The following is a 15661-nucleotide window of genomic DNA, read 5'->3' as shown; positions in this document are numbered from 1 at the left end:
AACAGAGTGATCGTATTGGCTTCTTCTTCCTGCACCCCCACAAATTTAAAAATCTCGCAAGTGGCATTGACCTTTTATTTGGAAAAGGTCACCATGGTGGAGTGTGTTATGGATTCATCAATCCGGAAGTGAATCATGCTGTTTTTCGGATGAGGAGGTGTTTCGGAAGCAAATTGTTAATAAATTGTTGATTTTCAGATTGCTGAATCTGGAAGCCTAATTTTTTTTAAGGATCGATGGATCCTAAAGACTTACGGATTCTCCAATGCGGAAGATGGTTCCCAATCTGAAATATTTACAGATTCTCTAATCCAGAAGATTTATAGATTTCTAAATCCTGAATGTGAAAAAACAAATATCGATTCCTGATTCCGTAAAATTATCGAATCGCATTGTCTAAAATACTAGATATAAATTGTGAAAACGATAATCCGATACACTACCGACCACCACCAAAAGAAACATCTTCTTGTGCTAAGAGATGGAGTAGCGTCGCCGCTATTCAGAGAGAAATGGAATCCATGTGCGCAATTTGGGGTTTTTAAAAAATAATAAGGTTATTTTTGTCTTTGCATGACATTATGGGGTGCAGAAAATCAAACGTAGGAGTGCAGGAAGAAACTGCCTCCTATATTTTTGAAAAAGTCACTGCCTCATTTTTACAGTGGGTATTGATTTCTTCAGCCTGATGTTTTCTAATATGCACTCCTATGAAGAGGTGAAATGATAAATTACCCTTAAAAATCATTATGAATTGTATATTTTGGTATGTATTTCTAGATTCAGAAAATCCTTTTTAGAATGAGCAGTTTACATCCATATATTCTCGATTTCACAATCTAATGTGTTTTTCTAAAATTGAAAAATCTTTTAGAATATATTAATGCATTTCATATTACACATTCTTGTATGTATTTCAATACTTGGGATGTATTTCTTATTAAGATAATATATTTTAGGAATGCATTTTCTATTTTGTATTTCAGAATCTAAGTTTTGAAATAAAAAAAAATTGTATTCTAAAATCTATAATCTAAAATAAAATAAAAAATGTATTTTAGAATGATAAATTTGAAATACAAAATAAATAAAAAAATCAAAATGTACGTTTTGGAATAAATAAATAAAATTCTAGACTTATATTCTAAAATATAAAATATGTATTATGAATTGTACAATCCAAAAATGTGGAGTTTAAATTTTATAGAAGGTATTCACACTATGATGTACCCGGATAAAAAAGTCCATACAATGATTTGGACCTAACTTGACAAGTAAGTCTTTTCATTCTTTTAAAAAAATCATAAAAAAGTATTTCAAATCATGTCATCATTTTAAATGTTATAGAATATTTCATATATACTTAAAAGTTTTCAAGCAACAATTTTCATTTATTAAGAAAAAAAATTAATACTTAAATTCTAATTATTTTTAAAATATTAATTTTTGTTTTGTAGGTGATGAGTGTGTTATTAGGAATGACAATGCGAGTTGACTTATCATATTTTGACCTCGTCCTACATTTGACTTGCATTTGAAGCTTACACATTTTTACTTTTTATTATGCTATAATAAGTTAGTAGCATGTATAGTGGACAAGTGCAACAAAAATTTTAAAGTGAGTAATTTACATAAAAAAAAAACTTGATTTAGAAGGATATGAGAATGAAGATTGTCCATACTTACACTTTTGAAAACTCATGATGTTGTCAAACCTTTGCTGGAGTATTTGACAAAAAGTTTGCATAAATTTTTCTTTATTTTTCCAATTTTATCTTTGAAGTGAAACAATTTTTTCATAGTAGAAATCTAATGTTTTTAACTTCATTTTTGTGTCTAAAACTATACCAAATACAAATGCAAGCGCAACACTATATTCATTCTAATATTAATCAAATGTTACTATCATTAATTCAACCATATTATTAATTAGTTTATCCTCATCCTTCACCATTTCCATCAACAAACATTGAATTTTTCAAACTTTTAAAAAATAAAGTTGGAAAGTAGGATAACTTGATGTCAAAAATCAAGGTAGTAATATAAAAAAAGGGTAACTAGAACCTACAAATTTGTTCAACTCTCTCACTCTCCCTCTAAAAGGAAATATTTATAAGATTCATCAATTAAGTTCAGGCTTCCAAGCAAACATTGATATTTAAGATAACTTTTAAGTATCAAGTAAGTTGGGTTCCGTCTTGTAGAGACATCAAGACACCATTCACATGATGCATTAATATCAAAACATTTAAAGACATTGTTTGAATTTCACCATTTTACTCTTTGAAATTCTCACATATTTGATGTTATTTTTATTTTGGTGAAAAATATCATCAAACACTTTTAATAGTTTTTAACAATTAAATTTAATATATATACACAACAATGAACATAAAAAAATTCACCACCACATATCAAACAATTTTGTAAAAGAAATTGTCTTCTTAAAGTATTTTTTTTTTTTTTTAAGAATATCACTGGTAAAAGCATTATCAAAAAATAATAGAAACAACTTTATTCTCTAATTCCCAATCTTGTAAAATATGTGAGAAAATATTTAACTAAAATTATCAATTATTATTTTATATATTGTCTATTCATATTAATACCCTATATAAAACAGAACATGTCTCACGTGAAATTTATGGATAGAGATTTGGGTTTATTAGGGCGGGAAGAAGAATAAATCACATGGCGGGAACAACCCTAACTTTTTGTTTTTTTTTAAAAAATAAAATAAAATTTAGTTTAACATAAAATACAAGTTGTGATAAACCCCGCGTAAGAAGTATTGGAATAACAGTTTGCTTGTGCATAACCAAAATGGCGCAGAAGAAGAAAGCTAGGATTTCTGACGACGAGGAAATGAAAGGGCAGCGTGATGAAACCAGCCTCTACCAGGTACCCTAAATTCACTCTTCTCATTGATCATCGAACATCTGACCCTTCGAATTAAACTATGATGTTACTGTGAGTGATATTTGACTTTCTTAATTTGATTTGATTTGTTGGTTGCAGGTTCTTGGTGTGGAGAGAACCGCGTCTCAGCAGGAAATAAAGAAGGCTTACTACAAGTTGGCGTTGAGGCTCCATCCTGATAAGAACCCTGGTGATGAGGTCATTCTTTAAGCTCAATATACCAATTGTCGTGGTTTTTTCTTTTCTCACTAGATTAGTTTTAGGGCTTGACAGTAATTTCTTGTGTTGTTATTGTTGCAGGAAGCTAAAGAGAAATTCCAGCAACTGCAAAAAGTGATATCGATTCTCGGGGATGAAGAGAAGCGGACACTTTATGATCAAACTGGATGTCTTGATGATGATGTGAGTTAGACTCTGATGATGTGTTGTTGCTGATTAATTAGGATCTGATAGGATATATTTAGATAAAAAATTTAATTAGTATTTATAGGAAAACAAAACATAAACTTAAAGTGAATTGAATCTTTTAGAAAGTGAGTTTAAGCCTAATTCATATCTAGTTTCAAATTCGAGATGTGAAGTTTTGGTGTGTTAGTGATCCCAAATCAATTAAAAAAATCAATGTACATTAGATCAGTGGTGGGAAAACTCACTTTAGAAGTCAAATTTACGAGGATGAGTTAGACTTAAACTCACGTCTTAATAAATTTTTTATATATAAGTTATACCTAGCTAGATGAAAGAGCTTAATAAGTGTATATAACTTATACCTACTTAGATGAAAGAGCTTAATAAGTGTATATGTTGGTTTTAACTTTTAGGAGGAGCTGAGTTTATCCAATTAGGGAGTATGCGTCTTAGAGGGATGGGAGAAATAAGGAAGGAAGAGAAAGAAAGTGACCTATGTAATAAGGTAAAAAATAGAGATTGAGATGGGTGCAAACAAAGTGAGTATAAAAATTAGGAAATGAAAAAATTAGAGCTAAAATCCTTATGTTCCATTAACTGTTATCAGAAAAATCATTTCCAAAGACTCTAGGTTCACAATTCATCCAAAATGAATTATTTTAAAATGTTATACGCTGCAAGGGTAGCATTTAGGAAACTTTAGTCACAAGTCCTTAACTAAAACTTATTTTTTTATTTATTTTTGAAAATCAGGACCTTGCTGGAGATGCTGTTCAGAATCTTCAAGAGTTCTTCAGAACAATGTACAAGAAGGTATTTCTTTTATTACATAAGATTCTGTTTTCTGATGCATTGTGGTGTATTATGTTAATTCTTTTTTGAAAGGATATTTGTGTTCATCTATGTGGTACTTAAAAATGTGGTATAGGTCACGGAAGCTGATATTGAGGAGTTTCAAGCAAACTATAGAGGATCTGACTCGGAGAAAAATGATTTGATTGATTTGTACAAAAAGTGCAAGGGTAACATGAATAGGTAGGAAAGCATTGCAAATTTGTGATGCACATAGCCATATTTGGAAAGGTTGAGTTTGATATCAGGACTTAACTCCCTTTGCAGGCTTTTTTGTTCAATGCTTTGTTCAGATCCTAAACTTGATTCACACCGATTCAAGGATATTCTCGATGAGGCTATAGCTGCTGGTAAGGATATTAACTATATCTTGTTAACTAAGGTAATAGGTGGACATTTGCTCTATAATTTAAGTTTATCATTTGGAAAAAGTTGTATTTTGATTGTTAGATTTGGAATGCAAGCTAATAATAAGAAAATTGCACGAACTTCACTAACTTTTAAGCATTAGCATTGTGAATCAGCATACTAAGATGCGATGTCATGGCAGAGTCCATTACATTCTTGGGTTGTTTAACATTTTCCTTCATGATTATTTATTTTCTCTTCATTTTCTGCAGGAGAACTAAAGGCAACAAAAGCCTACCAGAAATGGGCTAAGGAAGTATCTGAAACCAAACCGCCCTCAAATCCTTTGAGAAGGAGGGAAAAGTAAGTTGATCAAGCTGGTTTTTGCATTACTAGTGCTATTTGTGCTCTAGTTGAAGAATGATCCATTGCTTTCTACAGGTCTAATAAGCAGTCAGAAACAGATCTGCATGCAATGATAGCCCAACGCCAAAATGAGAGGAAAGGCCAGTTTGATTCAATGTTCTCATCTCTAGTTTCAAAATATGGTGGAGGTGATATGCCGGAACCCTCTGAAGAGGAGTTTGAAGCTACACGGAGAAAGCTAGAGACTGGTAGATCCTCTAAAAACTCAAAACAATCCAAGCGGAAGTAAAAATTATATAATTAAGTTTATCCTGTATAGTAAATGTGTTTGTAACATGATGTTTGCTCCTGTCTTAGTTATCAAATGTTGGTGTATTTAGCAGAACTAAAGGGGTGTTGTTTTCAATTTTTAAGTTGACGTGATTTGGTTATTTTCAAAACTGAGATGGAACCATTTTATTTCTTTTCTGCAACGGCAAGTTATTGGGTATCCTACCAATTCTTCATATGTATGTTTTTTGTTTATTTAGTACCAAAGTTGATATGTACATTTTCGAAGTCTTCAACGCGCCTTACAATTTTCAGCCTGAAAACAAAAGCTGGCAACTGGTTTAGGGCATCAACAAATTATATTGAAGGAGAAATGGCTGCATCATGTTGGCCTAAAATGAGATGACCCTTCTGAAATCGGGGTGATCCCATATTTTGCTGTGCTTGCACAATTTTGTTAGCGAATGTGATATAGACATGAATTAAGCCCAATCTATTAGGCCCGAAAGAACAATTACGAGGAATTGTGATTCTCAGTATTATATTTTGTGTACATATCGCGGTTGTTATGTCTTGGTCAATTGTCTACGCCTAGTTCATATAGCATACTGTTATTTTCCTTTCACCTATCCATTGTGCAGTAAGTATCTTGACAACCAAATTAAAAGCTTATAGGTTTTTGAATGAAATTTTGGATTTGCTGGTCAGTTATAAAAAGCAAAGACAGTGGAATGATCACTGCCGACACTGCATAGTTGCTTTTGCGAAAAAAAAATGGTAATTGTAACATTTGGCGCAGCACATGAGAGAACTGCGGTTGCTGTCCAGATAAATACTACTTCAAGTAACTCTTCTCATGATAACTGCTGTCTCTTCTACCAATTTTATTAGCTCCTTACTGTCTCCGATAACTAAAAAGATCTCATCGGAGTTAAAGTATTTAGCATGAAAAGGAAAAGAAAAAGGGCAATAATAAGAACAAGGAGAATCACTCCTTTACTTTGTTTTATTGATTTATGAAAAGATAAAACTTAGAACTCCTTGCGTCAGCTTCATCTGCATAACAAAATTCCAATCTTGCGGTTTTCTTTTCATTTGATGTTGGTATTGTTATTATTATTGTTTGACTTTCTTGTGATACTATGTTCTAAAACCTATATCGTGTGGCAGGCCCTCTACGGTCTACTATAATAATCACATTGCACCTCGATCATTTACGGTTTGGTTAAACAAACTAATTAGGTTTTGATTTGACACCATGATCGCCAAATTACCAGTTGAAACTTTTTTGTTAGTTCTTAAACACATTTCTTAGAGCTAAATAAACTGGATTGCCACCTAATTAGTGCCAAATGCAACAAATTGTCGCTGACCTGTCATATTAGCATAAATGAGCACAATCACTATTAGCACTTAATTTAAAACTAATCATATCATTACGTCAAACATTAAACAACACACAAAAATTCTTGGCCTCTAAGAAACGTGGAGGTGTTAAATTAAACCACAATTATGCCTTTGGACCAGCCACGGTGGTTGGCCAGCGCACTATACTAGCACAAACCCACGCAACTTTTATTAGTTTATTTACTTTGTTTTTGTAGAGGATATATACCCATTGGCCCAATTTGGATAGATTTTATTTTGGTTTAAATAAATTTTAAGTTGTCCATAAATTTGTGTATTTTAATTGAATCTCTATTAACAAAATATAAACAAATTTATATAAGAAATTAAGAACATATCTTCATTTAAAAATTTAAAATAATGAGAGTATATATATTTTATTGTTTAATTTGCTTATTCTAAGTTAATGTCTAACTTTCAATTCAAAGTATTAATCATAATCTCTTTTTCAAGTGGGAGTTTATTTCACATTAGTATAATTAGTATATTCTTCTTCAAGCGAAAACGTTTCTTAATCATAAGTATTATAGTGATGCCGATAAAAAAAAGGTATTATAGTGATGGTCTTTATTTATATCATCATTTGCTACAATTTTAAACTTTCAGCAGAGAAACTTTCAATACAAAAAAATCTATAAATCTTTTTATCCATTTTATATTAGAGTCAATGACTAATGACTAAGACAGACTAACCATTTTTATACCACTTATTATAAACTCTTTTGTACCTTCTATTCATCATAATGAATTTGTTTATTTAGTAGAGATGAAATGTGGTTTTAATCGTTTTTTGAAGAGTTCTCTTGATTATTATTCTATTATTGAGTTGTTATTTGAGTTCATTCTTACAACACAATCCGCCGTCACCGGATTCAACAAAATCAAGTCTCACAATCTCTTAATTTCAATCCTCCAATTTTCTTTGTTTTACTAAATCAGAATTTAATTATTGTTTTGTTTCGTGCACTGAGAACGAGGAAAGTAGATTCGTCAACCTCGTTGATCACTACCTCAGGTGAATCAATCTCCAAGAAGGAACAACTTCTATGCATTCGTGCTCATCTTAGCAAATCTTATTTTGAATGTGTTGCTTGCAACTGCTAAGCGCAACATGTGGAATGAAACAAGATCTAGATACCTGCGGATTAAGTTACTGTCCCTCATGATACTTTGGTATCAACTTCTGACCAATCTTCACGTTTTATTATTTACATTTTGTCGATTTGATGTTGTAAATAAAGTTCAGTGTTATACGAAATAAAAGTGGTGCAAAAAAACTGCAGATTAGTCCGAACATAAGATTAAGAGCTTAGACAACATTAAAATCAAATAAAAGAAGATGTGGGAATCTTAATTCCTTACCAATAAAACTATACATGAATAAATAAGCATAATCATGCATATTGTCTCCTTTAACCTTGAAAAAAAGAAGAAAACTTTTAATACTTGACAAAATGAATTTTTTTAATGAAGAACTATTGAAAAAAACTAAGAACTTAAACCTTATTAATGGTTTTTAATTAGGGTACACGGAGTGTGACATCACAACTGCGACCTTGGAACATTCCTTGTTTTGAACGATCTCTTATGAGTCTGTAAACGCAAGCAAGACTTTTCCTTTTTCTTTAGTTTTCCACACCACACCTGCCACCTTTAAGTTCTGTCCTCCAATGCCCTTTAACCCAACCCCATTTTCTTTTGAGTCACTGGGTGGGGTTGTAGCCATAATACACTCACCACTACAACTCTTGTGTCAACATTAAAAAACATTGATCAAAGGTTAGTACATACAAGACTCCTCTCTTGTAGATGTTCAAGTTCTAATTTTGTTTTGATGCATGGACTTTACTGATAAATAATCTACAGACATATTTCTAGTGGTAAAATCTGTTTTGACTCTGGTAAGTTTCATAAACCCTATATGGATTTGACTAAAAAATGAATAGAAGTATTTAAAAATGTGACACCACGTCCTTGGCATAGTCTTTTCTTGACCTTGTTGCCCTGTTCCTATTCTCAATCTACATTTTCTTTTGGGTAAGTTAAGTCATAACCTTTCAATTTTCTTGGTGGTGATATATTCTACTTTACTTGAGTCTACCCTTTGCTCTTTCTCTCTCTCCAATTCTGTCTTCTGAGGAGGTAGTTTAGTGTCATAATTGTGGAATGTAGCTTTACTCATCTTTCATGTGAAGCCCTTCATATGGTTGCTACAACCCATTGAATAGTCCCCAAATTCATTCCGTAAGGATACATTTACTTTGCCCAATTAATGCCCTTCAGTCTATTGGGGGTCTCTTCAGTTACAGCACTTGGATGAAAAAAAGGGTAGAAAGGTTTGGTAGTAGAATTCACACTCACACACACTTTGCCATAAAGAATATTTTCTTTCTCTTTCTTTTTCTTTCCTAAGTTCGTAGTAGCAAATCAGGATCTGCTGCTTCACTGCTTCTTCACCATTTGTCTTCTACCTTCTGGAATTTTCTATGGAGACAGAGAACGGTGACACGAAGTCCAAAAAGATGGAAGAATATGAAGTGATAGAGCAAATAGGAAGAGGGGCTTTTGGCTCTGCCTTCCTCGTTCTTCACAAGTCCGAGAAAAAGAGGTAAGTCAATGGCACCTTTAGCTGCTTCATCTATGGTTACATAAACAGATTGAAGATCCATTTAGTTTTCCAGTAGGAAAATGGACCACCCCATGAGGAAAAAATCAACTTTTTTTTTAACGATTTTTGTGTTTAATTGTTGGAGTTGAGGCCTGAGAAGTTTGATAGCAGTTAGCTTTTGGGTTTCACTAATTTTCCTACTAAACCGTGGAACATGGACGGTTGGAACTTGGATATTGATTTTTTCAGTTAAATGGACAACTCGAGCAAGAAAGTTTGAAAAGTTTTTGGTTCTGGATGTTGGTCTTTAATTGTTGGCTATGAAAATCCAGCATTTTTATTCAGTTCAGTTAGCTTTTCAACTTCAATTGTTACTCATTCTCATAATTTCATATCCTCGGTAGGTATGTGCTGAAAAAGATTCGGTTGGCCAAACAGACAGAGAAGTTCAAACGTACTGCACACCAAGAGGTTGGTGTAAAAAATCCTTCCACCCGAGGAATCCTAGGTGTCCATCAAACAATTATTTATTTAACTTTTGTTTTAATATATTTTATTTTCTTTGCATGAATTAGCCCAACTTAACTATTTGTTTGTGCTTTTCAATTTTTTATGTTTCCCTTCCATAATGATTTAGGAATATGCCATTGCTGGCTATTCTTCTTTCATACAGCAAATAAACGTGTCATCTAGATATTTAGTTAAATCATGAAATTGAATCTTCACTGCAAAGACAAAAACAATCACTTTAGTAAACTTAAATTGAATTAATTTTGATTGTTGAAATCTGGTAGGATATATGCTACTCATTATTGTTGTCTAATGGTTGATCAAACTTCCAGAGAAGATGATGTTTGTTTTGTAAATGTCATTATGCTCACAAAGTGCTCTGAACACCATATGGCATGTCATTTTCAATTTTGAGCCAAATGCCACTGTAATATTGGTTTTATGTAGATATAAGTGGATATTTTTAATAGTTATCTCATGCTTTTCAATCCAATCTTAAGAGGTTTGTGAAGCTGATTTCAAATGTTTGTTTTCTTTCTACCAACATAAAAGTGACTTAGTTCCTCTTTCTCTAATAGATGAACCTGATTGCAAAACTGAATAACCCATACATTGTGGAGTACAAAGATGCTTGGGTGGAAAAGGTGGGGACTTTTTCTTCTTAATTTTAAAATTTTCAGTCATACGTTTCTATAGAGATGAAAAACTAAGTTTGAATACAGATATATCAGCTCATTCTGATGTAACCACACTTCATAGACATGTTTCTGATATTTTATATTTTGTAGGAGGATCACATATGCATTATAACTGGCTATTGTGAAGGAGGTGACTTGTAAGTAAAGCAATATCTGTTAGTAACACTGGTTCTTTCTTGCATAAATTAAGAATTTGAGCTTATTATTTTTCTATTAATCTCAGGTGAAAAGAAAAATTATTAAAAAAAATACACTTTTTAAATGTTAAACCAAAATTATAGTTTATTAAACAAGGATAACAAAATGGTTCTCATAACTCCTAACACATTATTTTAGGTGAAGACCTACTGGAATTGCAATGTGGACATTATAAAAATTGCTATCTTGGATTGGAAACGGAGCTACACAGAACTTTATGCTGAACTTACTCTAAAGAATAATCAAACTGTTATAATGGTTTTTAATTATAAGACAGGATGACAAATATTGAATTTTAAAACTGATCTTTGACCCAAAAGGTTAAGGTGTTAGAAAAGGCCCAGGAACCTCCATTTGAAACTCTGGTATAAACATCTTTGTAATTAATACATATCCTGGAGATCTGGAAGGAATCCTTGTTGATTGATGTTGAATTTTTGCAGTATCCTTTCGATGTAGAAGTTTGATAGACAGTTATTATTGACTATCTGCATTCTTATTTTGGAGATGAAATACGCTTACAGTAATTGGGATTCTGTGGGTCTTGTATTCATACAACATAGTCTACATGCATGCATTTACATGTTACAAAGAAGAAATACAAAGAGTAATATAAAGTCCTAATCATGGAATTCTACATTCGTTGTGGAGCAGGGCAGATAACATAAAGAAAGCTCGAGGGTCATATTTTCCTGAGGAGGTAATGAATACACATAATCTGCTCTTTCTTGATAATTCCTCTTATGACTATTCCTTACCCACTCTGAATTGTCAATTTGTACCGCAGAAAGTCTGCAAATGGCTGACTCAGTTGTTGATAGCTGTGGACTACTTGCACTCTAATCGTGTAATCCACAGAGATCTTAAGGTATTGCATATTCATTCGCTTATAATACTGATCAAGAAATCTGTTATCATGTTTACACTAATGCTACGTTATGTAATTTCAGTGTTCCAACATCTTCCTCACCAAAGACAACAACATTCGGCTCGGTATGTAGTATTAATCCTTGAAAACTCAACTTTTGGCTTTCAAAATCTTCGTTATCTGAAGTTGTTTGTTTATTGCATGAACCATACAGGTGACTTTGGTCTTGCAAAGCGACTTAATGCAGAAGACCTTACTTCCTCGGTACGCGTACATGTGTTTTTTTTATCTAACTAATGCCTCCTTCTAAGAAGTTACCTGTATTTTATCCAATGGTGTCATGCCCTGTAATTGATGTTTCTCAGCTGACAATACTAAATGGGTCTCAGTATTTTAGTCTTTAACTTTCGGTTTGTGAATAACTTGGTTCAGCCAAAAAAGATTAAACTTCTCATATATATATATATATATATTTGCTTTGCTTTGAACTTCTTATTGTTAAAGGTAAATGATACCTAACTTGATTCACATAGTGATAGATGTTTTTTATTTGCATACTTCTTATATCCTGTGTAGGTTGTTGGAACTCCAAATTACATGTGTCCTGAGCTCCTGGCTGATATACCTTATGGTTATAAATCAGATATGTGGTCTCTTGGTAAGGTTCATGGATACCTTCTTCTAATTGACAAAGCCATATGATAACTAACGTTGTGTAAGAATGATATCTCTTTTTATGTTAAGGTTGCTGCATGTTTGAGATTGCTGGACATCAACCAGCATTTCGTGCTCCAGTAAGAACTTTAACCATCTGCAGGAATTTAGTTTTATCAATGGAAACATAGTCTCTATTCTTCAATATATTTTAAACTAGCAAAACAATTGACACATGATTGAATGAATAAAACAGGACATGGCTGGACTTATCAATAAAATAAACAGATCCTGCATTTCTCCACTGCCAATTGTTTATTCTTCCACACTGTAAGTACCATCCTCAAACCATTCCCAGTCACACTACTGTCATGATATAATTTTAACCTGTGCTTTGGTGTTCAAGTATTTTCCTCAGTGAATACAATTATATAGAAGCCTTGTGAAATCCCTCCCCCCCCTCCTCTCCCCTTTCATTCTATTTCTTATATTTAATATAATGATGATAGAGCTGAAAGTTGACAAACGTGTGACAGGAAACAACTTATCAAGAGCATGCTTAGGAAAAACCCTGAGCATAGGCCAACCGTGAGTTCAACAGAACCTGCCTTATGTTGATTAATTTGGATGCAATTGTGGATTCTAATGATGTTTCTCTTTATTGACAGGCAGCTGAATTGTTAAGGCATCCGCTTTTACAACCTTATGTTCTTCGTTGTCATAATGCATCATCTAATATTCTTCCAGTATATCCTCTCGTTAATTCAAAGGATAAATCAAGAAGATCTAATAAATCTAGTGGTGGCAAGGACCATAAGGACAAAGAAGCAAGCTTAGTAAATCGTTTGGAACGGATTCATCCAATTGAGGGAAATGGAGATATACTCGTAAGCAATCTTCCTAATGATGCTGTTACAATCTCAACCAGTGCAGAAGACAATATTGAAACCAGGATGGTTGATCTTACCAGCTACATAGTGGAATCTTCTACTAGTATTAGTGGCTCAAAAGATGGGTCAACAACATCTGAATCAACTATTTGCAGTGTGTGCAAGGAGGACTTTAAAAGTAGACCTGCAAGGGAAACGGCTAACAACGAAATCTCTTTAAAGGGTACACAAGAATCTCCGCATGAGGAACAAATATTTGCAGCTAAACATTTTCATAATTTAGAAGATGACATTAATGCAGTGAGCGCAGAAGTTGAAGATGGTTCTTGCTATGAAGGTTTGGATAATGCTGAAGCACGGAGGGAAGATTCGAACCTTGACATCTCTGGTAAATCAACAATGTCCAGTGCAGGCAGTAGCAGCCCTGATAAAGATAAGTCCGTCAACGAGGAAAAACCATCACTAACTGTGACTCCTATTAGGGTTGGACATGATACCGAATCTGGAAACCACTTGAATGTATTTACGGAAGGGTCACATATGAACTGCTTGACATCTGATTGTAATGATGCACTTCCAGTGAAGGATGATGACAGAGCTAACAGACACATTCTCTGCACGCATAAAGATGATAACACGGTGGAGGTTGATGAGAAAAGTGGCGTTTCATTGAGTGTAATAACAGAAGTCGATGGTGATGAGACAATCACGACTCTGTTGGATAGTCCCTGCCAGCAAAGAGCTGATGCTCTGGAATCTCTGCTCGAATTATGTGCTCAGCTACTCAAGCAAGATAAACTTGAAGAGCTTTCTGGGGTTCTGAGACCATTTGGAAAAGAAGCTGTATCATCAAGAGAAACAGCAATATGGCTGGCAAAAAGCCTCATGTCTGCCCAAAAATTTAATCCTGAAACCTAGTTACAAGAGGTTCTAATTATAAATTTATACATTATTGTAAGAAACGTGTAATTCAAATGTCACATTCCGTTCGAGATTGTTGCTTGGTTGAAGATTGGAGACACGAAGATAGCTTGCCACATGTTCTTTCTTGGTTGTGGTAAGTGCTTATAGTAAATGAATTAAATTATTTTTGTTAGGTTGAATAATCATTTGTGCTTGTTTTTCAGCAGTGTATGCGCCATTGATTGTATAAATGTTTTACTTCCCTTTTCCTAACTGAAAAGTAACCATGAATTTTAGAGCTTAATGTTTTATTTATTTGGTCTATTTGTTATTCATATAAACATCACAGGGTCCTCCACACTTGCACTTATCTATCATGAAGCAATCATTCTCTATTCTTCAATCATTTGGACAGTGAAATTGTTACAACCATATAAAAATGGAGACAATTGCTAGCAATAGACTACTCATTAATTAGATTTCTTGGAAATCATAAAAAAAATATTGTGCTTTATTTTATTTGTTTGAGTCGAAAATATAGTGTATTGGTAATACTTTAAAAAATTGAGATCTAAGACGATTCCTGCAAAATGATTATTTTTTATTTAAAATAAGTCTCATTGCTAACATGGTACCGGTTTCCATGATCTGATACTGATAAGATGACGTAAAATGAGGTTGTATTTCTCTCTTCCTGATGCCAAAGAGCATTCATTCAGAACAAAATACATATTTAGTGAATATGTAATTCAATTAATTACATTCAACAACCTTTTATTTTTCGAAGATCCTTTTAGCAGTGGTTGAAAGTGGTTATATTTCAGGGTGATGAAGATATACTTGTTATGAGAAGATAACATAAAAGTTATTAAACAAATCAATATTTCATTAACAAATCATCAAAACAATAAATAATACATATTCATTTGTATCAATTTTCATCATCAGTTGTTCCTTGCAGCACCCTTTTTTCCACATATATAACGCTTAGTGGAACAAGGCGAAGAAAGACAAGACTGAGGCACCAACCAAGGAGCCAACAAGGGGCACGGTGGCTCCACTGTCTGGACCGGGAGCCGGGGCAGGAACCTCGGTGGCAGCCACCACTGCGCTCATGGAGGCGGCGGCGATGAGGATGGCGCAAGTGACCTTCTTCATGTCCATGATGAGTTAAATATGATTTGTTTTGGACCCGCGTGTGAGCAGATGAAACAGACAAATGTGTTTTGTTTTATTGCCTTAGCTTGCAGGTCTGAGGAACAACGATGGGTCTTGCATGGTATTTAAAAGAGTCGGTTTGAGTTATTTTGGGAAAACGCTTCTTTTAGCTTGTGATGAAATGGTCGTAAGTTCATGTTCTTTTTGCATGGTTTCAGGGTTTGCCTCGTAGCTTTTGGCTGATATACCTCGTGCATGCCTTGTATTTGGGAACAAAAGGTTTCTTAACCTCATGTTGTGCTTAGACAAGTTGTAACTAAAACAATAACCACACATATGGCTACACGAAATTTTTTATTTTTAACAACCTTTCCAACAGAAAAACACCACAACCCATTTTAATAATATAATAATGCATTAATATTTTAAATTAAAAGTTTAAAATTTAAATTAGAATATTAGTACTTGCTAAGTATGTTTGCTTGTTTATTTTTTATTACACTTTTCATCTTTCATACATTCAATTGTGTCATTTTTTACTATTCTAGGTTGTAATTTTTTAGATACAAAGTTATTTTAGTTGTGTTAATAAATTATATTATAT

At 33.1% G+C, this 15661-nt stretch overlaps 2 protein-coding genes and 1 pseudogene across 17 annotated transcripts; 2 read left to right on the top strand and 1 right to left on the bottom strand.

Moving 5' to 3' along the window:
- Window positions 1–2746: 2746 nt before the first annotated feature.
- On the top strand, window positions 2747–5399 carry LOC137814084 (chaperone protein dnaJ 6). The gene is made up of 8 exons (XM_068616641.2): window positions 2747–2901; window positions 3019–3117; window positions 3220–3321; window positions 4081–4140; window positions 4256–4362; window positions 4447–4529; window positions 4800–4890; window positions 4969–5399. The coding sequence occupies exons 1-8, from the start codon at window positions 2824–2826 to the stop codon at window positions 5180–5182; spliced, it is 834 nt and encodes a 277-aa protein (XP_068472742.1). The 5' UTR covers window positions 2747–2823; the 3' UTR covers window positions 5183–5399.
- A 2820-nt stretch (window positions 5400–8219) lies between these two features.
- Window positions 8220–15419, top strand: NEK5 (Serine/Threonine kinase catalytic domain protein). 15 transcript variants are annotated; one of them, XR_011081592.2, is made up of 16 exons: window positions 8686–8906; window positions 9002–9178; window positions 9583–9649; window positions 10267–10332; window positions 10477–10523; window positions 11239–11284; window positions 11372–11452; window positions 11535–11577; window positions 11667–11716; window positions 12029–12110; window positions 12197–12246; window positions 12363–12436; window positions 12643–12694; window positions 12775–14053; window positions 14861–15178; window positions 15276–15419. XR_011081592.2 is itself a non-coding variant. In XM_068616635.2 (14 exons), the coding sequence occupies exons 2-14, from the start codon at window positions 9057–9059 to the stop codon at window positions 13912–13914; spliced, it is 1920 nt and encodes a 639-aa protein (XP_068472736.1). In that variant the 5' UTR covers window positions 8230–8349; window positions 9002–9056; the 3' UTR covers window positions 13915–14214. The 15 variants fall into 15 exon arrangements, 8 of the variants coding, with proteins under 8 accessions (XP_068472736.1, XP_068472739.1, XP_068472740.1 ...); XR_011081596.2 differs by lacking the exon at window positions 8686–8906 and adding an exon at window positions 8220–8349 and having other exon boundaries at window positions 9067–9178; window positions 14861–15419; XR_011081594.2 differs by lacking the exon at window positions 8686–8906 and adding an exon at window positions 8230–8349 and having other exon boundaries at window positions 14861–15419.
- Window positions 14765–15063, bottom strand: LOC150029639 (arabinogalactan protein 23 pseudogene; annotated as a pseudogene). The gene has a single exon (XR_016521126.1). The product of XR_016521126.1 is annotated as an arabinogalactan protein 23 pseudogene (transcript).
- Window positions 15420–15661: the final 242 nt, after the last annotated feature.

Source organism: Phaseolus vulgaris, chromosome 1, assembly GCF_051622355.1.
Source record: "Phaseolus vulgaris cultivar YP4 chromosome 1, ASM5162235v1, whole genome shotgun sequence".
In the NCBI taxonomy this organism is placed as follows: domain Eukaryota; kingdom Viridiplantae; phylum Streptophyta; class Magnoliopsida; order Fabales; family Fabaceae; genus Phaseolus; species Phaseolus vulgaris.
This window is presented reverse-complemented; position numbering and strand designations above follow the sequence as displayed.